At 49.6% G+C, this 14546-nt stretch overlaps 1 protein-coding gene across 5 annotated transcripts; it reads left to right on the plus strand.

The window, feature by feature from the left end:
• Window positions 1-7340: 7340 nt before the first annotated feature.
• Window positions 7341-14460, plus strand: B4galnt1 (beta-1,4-N-acetyl-galactosaminyltransferase 1). Of its 5 annotated transcripts, none has more exons than XM_076920419.1 (11): window positions 7341-7895; window positions 8206-8424; window positions 8918-9082; window positions 9204-9310; window positions 9703-9743; window positions 9877-10057; window positions 11848-11946; window positions 12081-12271; window positions 12729-12869; window positions 13056-13296; window positions 13770-14460. In XM_076920419.1, exons 2-11 carry the CDS (start codon window positions 8207-8209, stop codon window positions 13985-13987), a joined length of 1602 nt encoding a protein of 533 aa, XP_076776534.1. In that variant the 5' UTR covers window positions 7341-7895; window position 8206; the 3' UTR covers window positions 13988-14460. The 5 variants fall into 5 exon arrangements, with proteins under 5 accessions (XP_076776534.1, XP_076776533.1, XP_076776536.1 ...); XM_076920418.1 differs by having other exon boundaries at window positions 7342-7736; XM_076920420.1 differs by lacking the exon at window positions 7341-7895 and adding an exon at window positions 7908-8076.
• The last annotated feature ends 86 nt before the right edge of the window (window positions 14461-14546 follow it).

A 14546-nucleotide genomic window follows, 5' to 3' on the forward strand; every position in this document is an offset into this window, starting at 1 on the left:
GTCCTTCCCGAGTAATGTTCCTCCTTAAGGCACTGACAGTCATGCACTGGAAATTTTCCATTTTGCAACTAATGAACCTTCTAGAGGATAATGTCTGCAGCTGGGGATATAGTGCTTGCCCGACGTTCTTGCCTGGGTTTGATCCTTGATGCCACAAAAATACATCACACACACACACACACACACAATGCAAAGGTGCTACTCTTAATCAGGTTTCTCCTTTAATTAATATCCATTTATCGATCTCGCTCGCTGTAACTGGTTTTTACTGGGATCGTTTCCTTTAATTAATATCCATTTATCAATCTCGATTGCTGTAACTGGTTTTTACTGGGCTCGTTATAGTCGCTTTACAACTGTCTACTCCCTCCACACTTATCAACGGCCCCTTCTTTCCCTCCCACTTCTTTATGAATTACCAGGGTATGGCTCATGGGCACTTAATATCTACTTGTTAAATTATTTTGTTCTGTTTTACGTTTGTTTTACATTTATGGTGTGTACTTTTGTTTTATATGTGGGCAAGCATGTGGAGGTCAGAGGTCAACTTCTCAGAAAGGAGAACAAGTTCTACCATTCTACCATGTAGGTAACAGGGATCAGACCCAGGCTATCAGTGTTGTCAGCAAGTGACTTTAGCACTGAGCGTATTACCTGCCCCACCTTAGGTCGAACCGGCTTCCAACTCATAACCCTGACTACCTTTCCAGAGTTAAGATTCACCTAGCCCTGCCACCAGACCCAGCCGAGTTCCTAATTATTTCTGTTTGCTTGTTTAGTTTAGGCTAACAGATTTGTGTTTTCCAATAACTCACATTTCATTCTTACAATGGAATATTTTTATGCTAAAGTTGTCCTAATATTCAAGAGTGTGCAAACCTCTTGAAGCTGCCTTCTCAGGATATGTCGCCTGAGTTATGTCAGTGTACCACTCACGTGCCTGGTGTCCTTGGAAGCCAGAGAGGTTGTTGGAGTCCCTAGACCCACACGTACCTGCCACGTGGTTGCTGGAAGTTGAATGGCGGTCCTCTGGAAGATCAGCCAGTGCTCTTACCCACTTAGCTGTCTTCCTAGCACCTCCCATCATTTTAAAAAGCTATTCTTTTAAAGGTTTCTAAAATTACATTTTTGTGTGCGTGCACGTGTGTGCGTGTGTATATGTGTGTATATGTGTATATGTGTATATGTGTGTGTATGTGTTATGTGTATTTTACCAAGCTTGTGTATGTGTGTGTACATGTGTATGAGTGTGTATGTGTGTGTACATGTGTATGAGTGTGTATGTGTGTGTACATGTGTATGAGTGTGTATGTGTGTGTACATGTGTATGAGTGTGTATGTGTGTGTACATGTGTATGAGTGTGTATGTGTGTGTACATGTGTATGAGTGTGTATGTGTGTGTACATGTGTATGAGTGTGTATGTGTGTGTACATGTGTATGAGTGTGTATGTGTGTGTATGCTATCAAGCTTGTATGTGTATGTGTGTATGAGTGTATGTGTGTGTGTTTGTGTGTATGAGTGTTACCAAGCTTGTGTATGTGTTTGAGTATGTGTATAAATGTGTTTCACCAAGCTTGTGTGTGTGTGTGTGTGTGTGTGTGTGTGAACAAACTTGTGTGGGAGTCAGAGGACAATTTGCAGGAGTTGGTTTTCCCTACTTTGTAGGGCCTGGGCATCAAACTGATGTCATCAGGTTTGGTTGTAAGAGCCTTTAACTCACCAAGCCATCACTAGACCAACCTTTCCTCCTCTGCTTCTACTTCTGATGCTGCTGCTACTCCTCCTCCTCCTCTTCCTCCTCCTCCTCCCTCTCTTCCTCATTCTCCTCCTCCTCCTCTTCTTACTACTTCTCCTCCTCCTTCATCTAAAGAATTTTTTATATGTATAAGTGTTCGTTCACATATGTGTGTGCACCCACATGCGTGGCTGGTGTCCAAGGAGGTCAGAAGAAAGCATCAGACCCTCTGGAACTAGAGGTACAAATGATAACTCAGTGGGTCCTGGGAACTAACCAACCCCGAGTTCCCCCACCCACTGACCTTCTCCCCAGCCCCTCTTGTTTACTCTTGGTTTTTAACTAATTATTTTCTGTAATTCTATGTTCATCTTTAACTTTTCTTGTCTCAGCCTTTGGCTAAAACCCAAATGAGTCCAAAGAGCTCATTCGTCTTTATGAGAAAGATACTGTCTGTAGAGATTAGAAAGATGACTGGGTCCCCAGCACCCTCATGGTGACTCAACTGTCTGTAGAGATTAGAAAGATGACTGGGTCCCCAGCACCTTCATGGTGACTCAACTGTCTGTAGAGATTAGAAAGATGACTGGGTTCCCAGCACCCTCATGGTGACTCACAACTGTCTGGAACTTCAGTTCCAGGGGATCTGACACCTTCTGGTCTCTACAGGTACCACGCACACATGTGGGAACAAATGCACAGGCAGGCAAAGCACTACACTAAAACACACCCAAACCTCTGCACTAAGATTAAGTAAAATAAGACCTCTTAGGCTAATGAGATGGCCCATTAGGAAAAGCACTTCCTGCCAAGCCTGACAACCTGAGGTTCATCCTGGGAACGCAGAAGTAGCAGGGGAAAAACAGACATTCCCAGCTTGTCCTGTGAGTACCACACTAGTGTTGTGGTACTCTTGAAGGTGAGTGTGTGCACGTGCACACACACACACACACACACACACACACTTAAGAGCTCTTTTTAAAAGCCTGTTTATGACCATTTATCACATATAGAAAAAAGTCTAAGACTTAAAAAGTCAATCTTTGTAATCCGTGTTTTTATTTATCTTTGTTCAAATAATACTTCCTCTCTGTGGCTACCAAATCTTGAGTCAGTTTGTCTATAAAGGGGCTATATGTCTAACCTGGCTTTATTATTGCAAGCGTCAATATTCTTAGATAGCATAGAAGTCCAGGAGCAATGTCACTCCAGGAATGATGACAACAACAGAGCCTCTATGCTCTTTCTTTTTTTATTTGATAAGAATCTTATATTTTCTCTAATACAAAATCCCTCCTTTAAAAAATTTTTGTTCGTTTTATGTGTGTGAGTGATTTGCCCACGTGTGTCTGTGCAGCTTGGCACAGGAGGAGGTCAGAGGAAGGCACTGGATCTCCCAGGACTGGAGTTATAGACACTTATAAACGGCCAAGAGGGTTCTGGGAACCAAACCCAGGTCCTCTGGAAAATCAGCCAGTGATCGTAACAGCTGAGGCATCTTTCCAGCTCCTTCAAGATCAGTTTTTTTTTTTTTTTTTTTTTTTTTTTTTTAAGCATATATTTACCCTGGCTATCTCTAAACTCTCAGACTCAGGTGACCCTCCTTACTCTCTTGAGTAGCTGGGTAGCTGGGAATACAACCAGTACACCAGCTAAGAGTATTTTTATAGTGAAATTAAAAATATAGATTTTTATTGTCTTTGATATTATTATCTTTTATGGCTGAGGGGTTCATCACTGAGAGATATGTCCAACCTTTTTTTTTCACCTTGTTTTCTGTAAAGTCCACATTTGAGAGCCATGAAATTGAGTTACAAGGAAAAAAATCCAAAATTTGTGTTTTAACTGAACATATGGTTTTGTTTCAGATAGCATTCATAGCTGACTCGTGGAGCCTGTTCCTTGGAGGCAGTATAATACATGGGTTACAGCCAGGCAGTAGAGGCACAGGTCTTTAATCCCAGCACTTGGGAGACAGAGGCAGAGGCAGGCGGATTTCTGAGTTTGAGGCCAGCCTGGTCTACAGAGTGAGTTCCAGGACAGCCAGGGCTACACAGAGAAACCCTGTCTTGAAAAAACAAAACAAAACAAAACCAAAACAAGCACGGGTTACATGAATAGACGCTGTCCGGCTTTAATCTTAATTCTGCCCTCTCAGCTGAGCAATTCCTGTTTCTTCATTCAGAGAAGGAACAGCAGCACCTTGACCACAGGAACATCGGTTGTTATCAAACAGTGTCCTAACGCTCGGCACTTACCATTGGCACAAGGAAAATGACAACTGGTTAGGTGGGTGTCATAACTGGAAACATTACTGTGTGCATTGTGAAGGTGTGTGCGTACACAACCCATCTCTCTCTGTGTGTGAGGCATGGACGCATGCAAAAGAAGACACTGAATCCTCTGGATCTGTAGTTACAGGCAGTTGTGAGAAATACCACATGGATGACCACATGGGGAACCAAACTCAGATTCTCTGCAAGAGAACTAGCACTCTGTTTGTTGGTTTGTTTTTGAACTCAGAGATGCTCCTGCCTCTGCTTTCTGAGTGCTTGGATTAAAGGTATGCACCACTACTCCAGGGAGCCATAAGCGCTCTAACCACTGGGCCATCTCTTCCCTCAGCAAGTGCTCCATCATAGAACTACATCCTTGTCTCCTCTTAGTTTTGATTTTAAAGACAGGGTCTCACTTCATTGCCGAGGTTGTCTTCAAAGTGTTTTGTAGCCCAGGCTACCCTCTTCCTTCAGCCTCCCAAGGAGCTGGTATCACAGTCCTGTGACATCAGGCTCAGGGCATCTTTTATTGCTTTAATCCTCATTTTTGTCACAGTAAACATAGATGACTGTATTAGGTTGTGTATCAGTGACACTGCCAGAAGACAATGAAGCATGTAATTTGATATCGCTAAAGTATTTTCATACATATAATTACTAAATATAAATACATAATACTTACTAAAAGTACAAACTATGTTTTTATTTTTTATTTTTATTTTTTACACTTATTTATTTTATGTATGTGAGTACACTGTCGCTATCTTCAGACACGTCAGAAGAGGGCATTGGATCCCATTACAGATGGTTGTGAGCCACCATGTGGTTGCTGGGAATTGAACTCAGGACCCCTGGAAGAGCAGTCAGTACTCTTAACCGATGAACCATTTCTCTAGCCCCACAAACTATGTTTTTAAAAACTAGATTTTGGTCATTAGAGATCATGAAGGATTAGAAATTGTCACAAATTCTTTGCAACCACACTGATCAAGGAATTTCTTATTTCTTATTTATTATTTATTATTTATGTGTTTGTGTGTAGAACACATGGGAATCTAACTCAAGTGGTTAGACTTGAGTAGCAAGTGCTTTTACTGGCTAAACTGTCTCCACAGCCCAAAAGGGGACATTTAATGACTTCTTGAATCTGGGTTAGCCTGTGTATTTGTTACTTTTCTGTTGCTGGGAGAGAATACCATGACCAAAGGCAACTTAAGGAACAAGAAGATTATTAGTGTTTGCGGTTTCAGATAGACATGAGCCCATTATGGTGGGGGTGGGGGACATGGCAAGACATGGGAGACTAAGAGAGATCACACCTCAGCTGACAAAATCCAAGCAGACAGTGGGCTGGACGTGTGGTGAGGCTCTGAACTTTCGAAGCCCACCCCTAAGTAGGTGCCTCCTCCCCAAACAGTGACATCACCTGGAGACCAAGTGTTCAAACAGCTCGGCTGATTGGGAAGCCTCTTCATCCAAACCACCACATCCTAATAAACTATTCGGACACATGGACACATGTGTGCACATGTATGAAGAACACATGTGTGTGCTTCACAAGATATTTCCATGAGTAGGAAAACAATATGTGAAAAATCTCAAAATAACATTCTATCACTGAAGGTTAATCTTCAACACTTGTGTGTGTGTGTCTGTCTGAATAAATGTGTGCCATGTGTGTAAGAGCCTGAGGAGACCAGAAGAGGGCACCAAATCTCCTAGTGTGCAGTTGTGAGCCACCCAACATGAACCAACTCAAACTCAGGTCCTCTAGGAAAAGGGGTAAGGCTCTTAACCACTAATCCATATTTCTCAACCCAACTCTTGTCTTTCTGACAGGGTCTCACTTACATAGCCCAGACCAAACTCAAACCTGCTAATTCTCCAGCTCCCGACTCCACAGTGTTAAAATTACAGGCGTGCACCACATCTGCTTTGATTCTACCAGCCAAGAATATGATGACTGCCACAATTTTTGAGCCACATTTGAAGCAAGCTTTAGTATAGGCCAGGATGATGGACTGTGGCCAGTCCATTCCAGAGTTCCTAGAAAATGGTCACCAGCTACATTGGCCATGTGTTTCTAAAGGCTAACCCACAAGGCTATGTACTTTATGCCTTGGTCAGGTGGATGCAAACATACCTCCTGACATACTTTCTGCCTGCATACCTCTCGCCTCCCCGTGATCCAGTACAGTTGGGTCAACCAAACTTGATGAGGAAAGTGAAAGCATGCTATCTGATATGGATAACAGCCCCCAGCTACCCAGGTAGTATCTGTCCTTGGGCAAGGTGTTGACAGGTTACGGAGACCATTTTGTTTCCTAGCTTTCTTGGACACAGTAATTAAAACATAACTTTGGCTCTCACACCTGACGTCTGTCAAATATTTTGTAAATCAATTCATTTCTATTTGCATTGATATCCTACCTACATGTAGGTCTGTGAGGGGGTATCCAGACACCCTGGAACTGGAATCACGGTTGTGAGCTACCGTGTGGGTACTGGGAATTGAACCCAGGTCCTTCGGAAGAACAGCCAGTGCTCTTATCTGCTGAACCATCTCTCCAATTAAGTGTTTTATACAGACAGATTTACTAATATTTCCCTTCACCTCATGCTTAGGGGATCTCTTCCGACTATAAAGAGAAAAAAAAATCCTTGATTTATTTTAAAGTTTTTGTAATTCTACTTTTAGCATTTGATCTGAAACTTTGGGTTTAAGGGTGGAACACCTTTTCCCCAGCAGACACACACAGTTCATTCAACAGTACCTATTATCCACCCACCCCACGACACATTTTTTTTCATCGTGTTCTACCCATTTTTCTATTCAATTTTGATCCTTCTGAGAACCACAGGACTTTGATTCTGGTCAGTGTCAGTAATCAAACCACCTATGACCGACACCACTGCCCGTCTGGTCACTTTCTGCGGCTCCTCTTCAAATCTGTAGCAAGAAGCAGTTAGGGGAAGTAGGCCATTGAGTAACGGCTTGCCTCAGTTGATTGCTGGAATTCGGAGCCAAGGGTCAAAGGGAGGCGGCCGTCTTTGTTGCTCGTTAGGCAGTGTTTATCTCTAGGGATGGCTGGTTTTATTTATTTCATCCCCCCCATCCAAGTGTTCCTTGAAATGAGGTTAGGCCGCACACTGCATCCAATCCCCATTCCTGGGGCTACACTGTGAACGAATGGGGGAAATGGCGGGGACCAGGAACTGGCTCCTGAGACACCGCGGTTTGGGGACGAAGGGATGTGAAGAAAGGGACCTTCCAGGGAGGGCTCCTTGCCTGAGCAACCTTCTCTGCGTCCGCCAGAGGGCGCCGCGGCGCTCTCCATCCTCGCTCAGAGCCCGAGATTGTGCCGCAGCCAGCCCGGCAGCGGCGCGGCGTTGTGGTGGGAGAGCCGGGCGGAGGCCTGAGCCCTCTGCTGCCTGCGAGCACGACGCGGTACCAGGGCTCCCCGGCTTTGTCGCTGGGGCTGGGGCGCGGCGGATTTACGATTCAGTTAACCCCGGCAGGAAACGTTCAGAACCACCCCCGCGCTGAGGTCTACAAAGACCCGGAGTCCGCAGGCGGGAGGAGTCGGATCCCCGACACTGTCGGGCTCCCGCCCAGCACCCGCATCAGGCCGTCGCCGGCCTCATGAGGACCCCCCGGCCGGGGCGGAGAACCGGGCATTGCCCGGACCGCGATCGTGCCGCGGCCTTAGAACGTTAGACAGGTCAGTGCGCTGGCGCGCCCGGCGGCCGAGGTGTGGGCAAGAGCGGCGTCCTCCGGGCCCCGCGCATCGTGCCCGAGGCGCACCGAGGCCACCCGAGGGTCATCGAGGCCCGGCACCCGCGAGCGCGGGCGCGACACCGTGCTTTCCCTGACCGGCCAGGTGCAGTACAGCCGCCCCTCCGCAGCACCCTGGCCTGGCTGCTGCCCGTGGGGTGGGGGTGGGGTCCCCGAGGGCTACACACCCAAGATACTGCATGCCACCACGCCAAGCCTTGGGTGTATGCGGAAGCTCAAAGGCGAGAGAGAGGCGAAGAAAGGAGGCCGAGAGTATGAGGGAAGGGGTGCGTGCCGTGCCGGGCAGAGATGGATGGCCTTGGGTACCTGCGCAAGCCTCGGAGGCGGCGGGGTCCAGAGTCCAGGCCCTCACCTTCCCTCAGCGCCTGGTCACCTCTCACCCTCCCCCATCTCAGGATGCGGCTGGACCGCCGGGCCCTCTATGCGCTAGTTCTGCTGCTCGCCTGCGCCTCGCTGGGTCTCCTGTACGCCAGCACCCGAGACGCGCCAAGTCTCCCGAACCCTCTGGCATTGTGGTCGCCCTCACAAGGCCCCCCGAGGCTCGATCTGCTAGACCTTGCCCCTGAGCCTCGCTACGCACACATCCCGGTCAGGATCAAAGAGCAAGTGGTAGGGTGAGTGCGGACCACGGTGTGGCGGCGACAGCGCAGAGCTTGCTGGAGGGGTGGCCAGGAGCTTTTGTTTCCTCCAGTGCTGGACTCGGACGCTGCTTTCTGCTGACTGGTTGGGTGCAGTTACCAGGGAGGTGGAGAGGACTACCGAGGCTTGAACTAGGGGGGTTGGGAGGGGAGCATGGGAGCGGCAAATCTATCGTCTTCAACCTTGTCGCCGCCACTGGGGTGTGGGAGGATATACAGGCAAAAGAGCACCCGGAGACTGCCTGCTGTCTTGATTTAGACCTGAGATTCCAGAAGGGTTCCTGGATGGCGGCTACGTAGACATCCCAGTAATTGTCCCTACTCCGAACCTGTGAAAAGCTCAGATTTAAGGGATAAACTGTTTCGTCTGTAGGCAGAGTTGAGGGATAGAAGTGTGGGGCGCTGTGCGTTTTGTGAGTTAAATGGTGCTTAGGTTTCTGGACTCTGAAGCCGCTTCTTCTCCCTTTAGGTTGCTGGCTCAGAACAACTGCAGTTGTGAGTCCAGGGGAGGGCGCTTTGCCTTGCCGTTCCTGAGACAGGTTCGGGCGACTGACCTCACTAAAGCCTTTGACGCTGAGGAGCTGAAGGCTGTTTCTGTCGCCAGGGAGCAGGAATACCAGGCCTTCCTTGCAAGGTACCAGTGGGCAAGGAAGATTCGACTCTACCCGGGGAGGGCCAGTGTTGTCATAGTGACCCGGTGGTAAGAAAGAGCTCGTCTCCTCCTACTGACTCTTTTGTCAACCTCTGCACTACAGGAGCCGGTCCCTGGCTGACCAGCTGCTGATAGCCCCTGCCAACTCCCCCTTACAGTATCCCCTGCAGGGCGTGGAGGTTCAGCCCCTCAGGAGCATCCTGGTGCCAGGTAAAGAAGGAAGGTCTAGGGTTGGGGGTGAGTCAGGCCCTGAGGGTGGCAGAACTACAGGCTGGCAGGTGGAGATCTCTGACAACGCGGGTTGAGGTGGCAGGAGATGGAGGCAGAGAAACTCTAAAGTTGTCAGGAATTGCTGATGGAGAGAGATCCCTTCTTTGATAGCTAGCTAGGTAGACAGGACAAGCCATGGAAGGAATGTCTTTTTGATGGGAAGGGAGTTAAAAAAGCAGACACTTGAGTTCTGGGGGTTGTATACAGTCCCACTGAGGCCTCCACTGGAGAGTCAGACATAAAGTTCTTTATGGCACGTGGTGGAACAGGGAGAGAAAAATGAGGAAGAATTCAAGACTGTGTAATTCTGGCTTCCCTGTTCTTCCTCCTAGGGCTAAGTCTGCAGGAAACTTCTCTTCAGGAGATATATCAGGTGAGAGAAAACAGTAGAGACCCTGTGGGCATGGAGGATGATTCTTGGAGGGTTACAGATTCACCGGGGGATGTAAGGGTCAAAAAGGCAGGAGGTCAGGGATCTGAGGCTGCGCTCTCTCGCCCTCTGCCAGGTGAACCTGACCGCCTCCCTAGGCACCTGGGATGTGGCAGGGGAAGTAACAGGGGTGACTCTCACCGGAGAAGGGCAACCGGATCTCTCCCTCTCCAGTCCAGTTCTGGATAAACTCAACCGGCAGCTGCAACTGGTGACTTACAGCAGCCGGAGCTACCAGGCCAACACAGCAGACACAGGTGGGAGGCCCACGGAGGGCTAGGGACAGACTGAAAGAACAGAAGGCACCAGAAGAGCAAATGACAGTGTGAGAGGCCCTCAGGCAATGGCCAGAACAGCCTAGACACACAATGAATGTTGCAAGTGGGCCAGCAGGGCCAGGAGTCAGAGGAGCCTTTGTTTATCTGGGGCCAAAACAGGCCAGGGAGAAACCAGAGCTGGAGAATGTTCCCACTTCTGTTCATCATCACGGCTCCAGGAAGTGACCTGTTCATAGCTGTTTCTAGCCCAACACTTACCTTGCCAAGCTCCCTCCCCCTCCCTCCTTTTCTCCAAAACTCTTTGCTGAGCCTGCTCCTACCTTAGGGCCTTTGCATCTGACATTTTCAGGAATGTTCTTGCCCAAGATTTTTTTTCATGGCTGGCTCCCTCTTAATGTTTGCATGTGGGCTCGGATGTCTCCTGTTTGCTTGAGACGATGTTCCTTGGCTCCGTTTTACTTAATACCAGTACTGTATGTAACACTAGACTTTTCTTATTTACTCGGCCTAAGCTGTGTCATTGTGGAATATGGACAGCTTACTTTTCTGTGCCTAAGCTTTGTTTCCTGTAATGGGAATTTATTTAATGAGATTACCATGAGGATTAAATGGCTTCATCTATTTAGAACACATTTTCTTTTCTTTTTTTTTTTTTTTTAAACCATCTCATTTATTTAGCTCTGGCTGGCCTCAGACTCACTATTCAGCCAAGCTTGACTCCTGTTCCTCCGGTTTCTACCTCTCAGGTCCCAGGATGTACACCACCAAACCCAAGTTACAGAAAAATTTAAATCTGTGCAGTACAGAGCAAAGTATAGTGGTCCATGCCTATAATCTTTGTACTTGGAAAGCTAAAGTTTAAGGGTAGCCTAGGCTACATAGCAAGACCCTGTCATCATATATATATATATATATATATATATATATATATATATATATATATGTGTGTGTGTGTGTGTGTGTGTGTGTGTGTGTGTGTGTACATGCGCGCGTGCGCGCGCGTGTTAGGCATGTAGTAAATGCTCAGTTAAGATTAACTTTTTGGGGGGGGCGCTTTTCGAGACAGGGTTTCTCTGTGTAGCCCTGGCTGTCCTGGAACTCACTCTGTAGACCAGGCTGGCCTCGAACTCAGAAATCCACCTGCCTCTGCCTCTGCCTCCCAAGTGCTGGGATTAAAGGCGTGCGCCACGTGGCACTGCTCATCTAGGTAATCCCAGAACTCAGGAAACCGAGGCAGGTAGGAGAGCTGCCTTAATGCTGGAGCCAGCCTGGGCTATATGCAATAAACAAAGCAAGACCCAGACTCAAGAAACCAAAAGGGGCAGGGGTGGGGAGAATTTCTTTGTCTTTGCTCCACCTCCTAAGCTGTTAAGTTTCTGGGCGGCAACTGTAGCCCAATGGTAGCATGCTTGCCTACCATGAACAAGACCACGGGTTCAGGTCCCAGCGCTGCACAGGTGCTGGGCCTGACACCTGTAGATCCACTAGGCAGAGGCAGGAGGTTCAGGAAGTTTAAGGTCATCCTCCGTGCTGGGAGTAGAGCTGGGTGGTCCCAGCTGGGTGGGAGAGTGTTTGCCAGCACGTGTTAGGCTCTAAGTTCAATTCCCAACACTACAAAACAGCGTGTACGTCCCACAGAAGTCAGAACTGTATGTTCTTGCCCACCAAGGTCTGGAAAGGCACAACACAGATTAGGAGTGTAAATATTGGCCCGCTGAAAGGAGACTCTTCCAGCCTTAAGGGCCCAATTCCACGTCCTTTCTTCCCAGTCCGGTTCTCCACCAAGGGACATGAAGTTGCCTTCACCATCCGCATAAGACATCCTCCCAACCCCCGGCTGTACCCACCAGCGTCCCTACCCCAAGGAGGTGAGGCTCCTGGGATTAGGGAAGTAAAGAGGGGGGTTGTCCCTAGGGGTGGGGGTGGGGCTGCCTTCCCATTTCTCTTTCTCACTCTTTCCCGCCTCCCCCCTCCCTCACTGCCCCCTGCATCTTCCTTTCAGCCCAGTACAACATCAGCGGACTGGTTACCATTGCCACCAAGACCTTCCTTCGTTATGACCGGCTTCGGGCACTCATCGCCAGCATCCGACGTTTTTACCCTACGGTCACCATAGTCATCGCTGACGACAGCGACAAACCGGAGCGCATTATCGACCCCCACGTGGAGCACTATTTCATGCCCTTCGGCAAGGTGCGCTGCCCGCGAAGCGGAGCCGGGGCTCCAGAGGACTCTGGGAAGGGGGCGTGCCTCAGTCTGCAGCGTCCAGGGTACTGATTAAGGACCATCTGCCTCGAACAAATGTGTGCCTATCACAAGGGCTCCTGGATCAGGAATCCTGCCTATCTTATTCGTTCCGCATTCTTGAAATGGTGCTTAAATACCCATAGCAATACGATGGATGGATGGATAAATGCATGGATGGATGGATGCACGAAGCAATGAAATACAAGACCCTTCCCCAAAGGACTCAAAATGTCTAGGAAGAGGAGTGGGAACCTCCGGGGATTTTAAAACCTAGTTTCCGGTCATCGGAAAGCTCTCAAAAGTCTAGAGCGGGACACAGGCTGTTTTTGATTCAGGGGAGAGGGAAATAGTGTCAGGGGTTTCCTGTTTCTACAGACTCTCCAACCATATACAACTCTCCTAGGGTTGGTTCGCGGGTCGGAACCTGGCGGTGTCCCAAGTAACCACCAAATACGTGCTGTGGGTGGACGACGACTTTGTCTTCACGGCGCGCACGCGGCTGGAGAAGCTTGTGGACGTGCTAGAGAGGACGCCCCTGGACCTGGTAGGGGAGGAGAGCCGGATGTGGGGTGGGAGACCAGAGAGCGAACGTCCTCGGGTGAAACGAGTCTGGGGCGTAGTGTGGGTCCTGTGAGGTGCGATAGGGCGAGGGTGGGGCAGGGGCGCGGGAAGAAAGCGCTCTACTCTCGGGGACTTGGTCTTAGCTGGAGCATCCTCTGGCTTCCCGCAGGTAGGGGGCGCGGTGCGGGAGATCTCGGGCTACTCTACCACCTACCGGCAGCTGCTGAGTGTGGAGCCGGGCGCCCCAGGCCTTGGGAACTGCCTACGGCAAAAGCAGGGCTTCCACCACGAGCTCGTTGGCTTCCCAAGCTGCGTGGTCACCGACGGCGTGGTCAACTTCTTCCTGGCGCGCACAGACAAAGTGCGCCAGGTGGGCTTTGACCCACGCCTCAACCGGGTGGCACATCTGGGTGAGTGGCGCCCCCTCCTGGCAGGGCGTAGGAATGGGAAGGACCAGGCGCAGCTCTGGGCGGGCCGCGATGCTGCCCCCTGAACCCTCCCACCCACCTCTGCGCGGGTGCGCTAGAGCAGTTTAGAGAGGTTGACCAAGGTCTGCACCTGAAATCTCCACTTTCTTCTGCCCGACATCCCACTTACACAGCGCAGGTGCTGGTCAGCCTTGAACTTCCCCTCCACCGCAAAGGTTTACCTTACTGCCAGCTGCTCCCCCAGGTTCAGACCCTACTCAGAGGGAGTGAACTGGTATTTATTGAAATGAACTCCACACAAGGGTAAATCAGAGCGAAAGAAGCTAAAGTGTCGTCAGCAACATAGTTTTTGCTTAGCTGCCCTCCGAGCCCTGTATTTCAATTCAGCGTAGGAACTGGCCTTCTTTCCCCTCAGGAACTTTATTTAACCATTGCTGTCTCCACTCTCACCCCAGAATTCTTCCTGGATGGACTTGGTTCCCTTCGTGTTGGCTCCTGCTCTGATGTTGTTGTAGATCATGCATCAAAGGTGAAGCTGCCGTGGACATCAAAGGATCCAGGGGCTGAAACTTACGCCCGTTACCGTTACCCAGGATCACTGGACCAAAGTCAGGTGGCCAAACATCGCCTACTCTTCTTCAAACACCGGCTACAGTGCATGACCGCCGAGTGACGTCTGATTTGGGCCTTCACACTGTCAGGCTGGGCCTGCCTCCTTGTTCCTACCAGGAATTTCCGGCAACTGCCCCCTAATCCCTGAGCACGCCACGGATGAACACCCTGGCTTCCCGACCCTCTCCACCAATGATTCGTAACACGGGCTTGTCCTGGTGACACCCTTCCTTTCTGTGAGTGACCAGAGACCTGATGGAGCCATATCCTCCCCCTCAGCCAGTGCCAAGTCCTCCCCCAACCCCATTCCTATGGGGCAGGAAATGGGGAGATTCACTTTCCAAGTGCCAAAGAGCCCAGAAGGACTCTAACGCCCTCCCGAGGTGGGCAGGGAAACCCCCAATTTGCAACCCCAGGGACATGCACCCACCCCAGCTCCGGATCCAGCACCAGTGTGTACCGGCTCCAACATATCCCCGCAGAAAGCACTGTGACTGTAGTTGTGTGGGGCTGGTGAACACACGGTGAACGCCATTTTTACTTGTGTCTCTGTGGTACTTTGGGTGTGGCGGGGCTTGTGGGGGGATCAGAAAGCCCCACGCGTAGACGCCTAGACCCAT

This window comes from Arvicanthis niloticus, chromosome 22 (assembly GCF_011762505.2).
Source record: "Arvicanthis niloticus isolate mArvNil1 chromosome 22, mArvNil1.pat.X, whole genome shotgun sequence".
NCBI classification, from domain to species: Eukaryota; Metazoa; Chordata; class Mammalia; order Rodentia; family Muridae; genus Arvicanthis; species Arvicanthis niloticus.